This window comes from Triticum aestivum, unplaced genomic scaffold, assembly GCF_018294505.1.
Source record: "Triticum aestivum cultivar Chinese Spring unplaced genomic scaffold, IWGSC CS RefSeq v2.1 scaffold197330, whole genome shotgun sequence".
Taxonomy (NCBI): Eukaryota; Viridiplantae; Streptophyta; class Magnoliopsida; order Poales; family Poaceae; genus Triticum; species Triticum aestivum.
In genome coordinates, this window is record NW_025243650.1 from 1 (window position 1) to 2,885 (window position 2,885).

Sequence of the window (2,885 nt, forward strand, 5' to 3'; positions counted from 1 at the left end):
AGCATGGTAGCTGCATCTAGGAGATGACATAGAGATTTGTAAAGCACACACGGATCTGAAAGGTTCAGACCCATTGACTATAACCTCTCTCACAAGCATAACATGATCAAACCCAGAACTCTTTGGGTGTTACTCACATGGGGATGTGACCTTGAGTGTTAATCACATATCGATGTGAACTGGATTATTGACTCTAGTGCAAGTGGGAGACTGTTGGAAATATGCCCTAGAGGCAATAATAAATTAGTTATTATTATATTTCCTTGTTCATGATAATCGTTTATTATCCATGCTATAATTGTATTGATAGGAAACTCAGATACATGTGTGGATACATAGACAACACCATGTCCCTAGTAAGCCTCTAGTTGACTAGCTCGTTGATCAATAGATGGTTACGGTTTCTTGACCATGGACATTGGATGTCACTGATAACGGGATCACATCATTAGGAGAATGATGTGATGGACAAGACTCAATCCTAAGCCTAGCACAAAGATCGTGTAGTTCGTATGCTAAAGCTTTTCTAATGTCAAGTATCATTTCCTTAGAGCATGATATTGTGCAACTCCCGGATACCGTAGGAGTGCTTTGGGTGTGCCAAACGTCACAACGTAACTGGGTGGCTATAAAGGTACACTACAGGTATCTCCGAAAGTGTCTGTTGGGTTGGCACGAATCGAGACTGGGATTTTTCACTCCGTGTGACGGAGAGGTATCTCTGGGCCCACTCGGTAGGACATCATTATAATGTGCACAAATGTGATCAAGGAGTTGATCACGGGATGATGTGTTACAGAACGAGTAAAGAGACTTGCTGGTAACGAGATTGAACAAGGTATCGGGATACCGACGATCGAATCTCGGGCAAGTATCGTACCGCTAGACAAAGGGAATTGTATACGGGATTGATTAAGTCCTTGACATCGTGGTTCATCCAATGAGATCATCGTGGAACATGTGGGATCCAACATGGGTATCCAGATCCCGCTGTTGGTTATTGACTGGAGAGTCATCTCGGTCATGTCTGCATGTCTCCCGAACCCGTAGGGTCTACACACTTAAGGTTCGATGACGCCAGGGTTATAAAGGAAGTTTGTATGTGGTTACCGAATGTTGTTCGGAGTCCCGGATGAGATCCCGGACGTCACGAGGAGTTCCAGAATGGTCCATAGGTAAAGATTTATATATGGGAAGTCCTGTCTTGGTCACCGGACAAGTTTCGGGGTCACCGGTATTGTACCGGGACCACCGGAAGGGTCCCGGGGGTCCACCGGGTGGGGCCACCTGCCCCGGGGGGGCACATGGGCTGTAAGGGGGTGCACCTTGGCCTATATGGGCCAAGGACACCAGCCCCAAGAGGCCCATGCGCCAAGGGATAAGGAAAGGAAGAGTCCTAAAGGGGGAAGGCACCTCCGAGGTGCCTTGGGGAGGAGGGACTCCTCCCTAGCCGCACCCTTCCTTGGAGGAAGGGCCAAGGCTGCGCCCCCCCTCTCCCTTGCCCCTATATATATGTGTGGGGGTTGGAGGGCAGCCATACCTTTGCCTTTGGTGCAGCCCTCCCCTCTCCCAAGTCCTTCTCCTCTCCCGTGGTGCTTGGCGAAGCCCTGCAGGATTGCCACGCTCCTCCACCACCACCACGCTGTTGTGCTGCTGCTGGATGGAGTCTTCCTCAACCTCTCCCTCTCTCCTTGCTGGACCAAGGCATGGGAGACGTCACCGGGTTGTACGTGTGTTGAACGCGGAGGTGCCGTGCGTTCGGCACTTGGTCATCGGTGATTTGGATCACGACGAGTACGACTCCATCAACCCCGTTCACTTGAACGCTTCCGCTTAGCGATCTACAAGGGTATGTAGATGCACTCTTCTTCCCCTCGTTGTTGGTTTCTCCATAGATAGATCTTGGTGACACGTAGGAAAATTTTGAATTTCTGCTACGTTCCCCAACACCGGGCAACCCATATAGAAAAGACCCATCAAAGTTTTTCACTTTGACTCACTTCATTTACAAATACAAAATTATTGGTTTGGTTAATTTAGTTATGTGGATAGCTAATCTTTGGGCTGACTTGGTTGACATTGGTATATAGTCTATGTTATACTGTTAAATAACAAGCCTTCTATTATCTATGTTCTAGTTAATACGTGTGCTTGGGAGTCCTTGCAATTTGAATAAACCAAGATCTTACCATGACTGCAATTTTAGAGAGACGCGAAAGTACAAGACTGTGGGGTCGCTTCTGCAACTGGATAACTAGCACTGAAAATCGTCTTTACATCGGATGGTTCGGTGTTTTGATGATCCCTACCTTATTGACCGCAACTTCTGTATTTATTATCGCCTTCATCTCTGCCCCTCCAGTAGATATTGATGGTATTCGTGAGCCTGTTTCTGGTTCTTTACTTTATGGAAACAATATTATCTCTGGTGCTATTATCCCTACTTCTGCGGCGATTGGATTGCACTTTTACCCAATTTGGGAAGCTGCATCTGTTGATGAGTGGTTATACAATGGTGGTCCTTATGAGCTAATTGTTCTACACTTCTTACTTGGTGTAGCTTGTTATATGGGTCGTGAGTGGGAACTTAGTTTCCGTCTGGGTATGCGTCCTTGGATTGCTGTTGCATATTCAGCTCCTGTTGCAGCTGCTACTACTGTTTTCTTGATTTACCCTATTGGTCAAGGAAGCTTTTCTGATGGTATGCCTTTAGGAATCTCTGGTACTTTCAACTTTATGATTGTATTCCAGGCAGAGCACAACATCCTTATGCATCCATTCCACATGTTAGGTGTAGCTGGTGTATTCGGCGGTTCCCTATTCAGTGCTATGCATGGTTCCTTGGTAACCTCTAGTTTGATCAGGGAAACTACTGAAAATGAATC

General features: G+C 46.7%; 1 protein-coding gene across 1 annotated transcript; it reads left to right on the forward strand.

Annotated features, from left to right (window-relative positions):
- Nucleotides 1-2,131: 2,131 nt before the first annotated feature.
- LOC123176984 (photosystem II protein D1) lies at nucleotides 2,132-2,880 on the forward strand (the record flags this gene model as incomplete). The annotated part of the gene is made up of 1 exon (XM_044590968.1): nucleotides 2,132-2,880. A coding segment is annotated over exon 1 (690 nt), but the record flags the coding sequence as incomplete, so codon positions are not given.
- Between the last annotated feature and the right edge of the window lie 5 nt (nucleotides 2,881-2,885).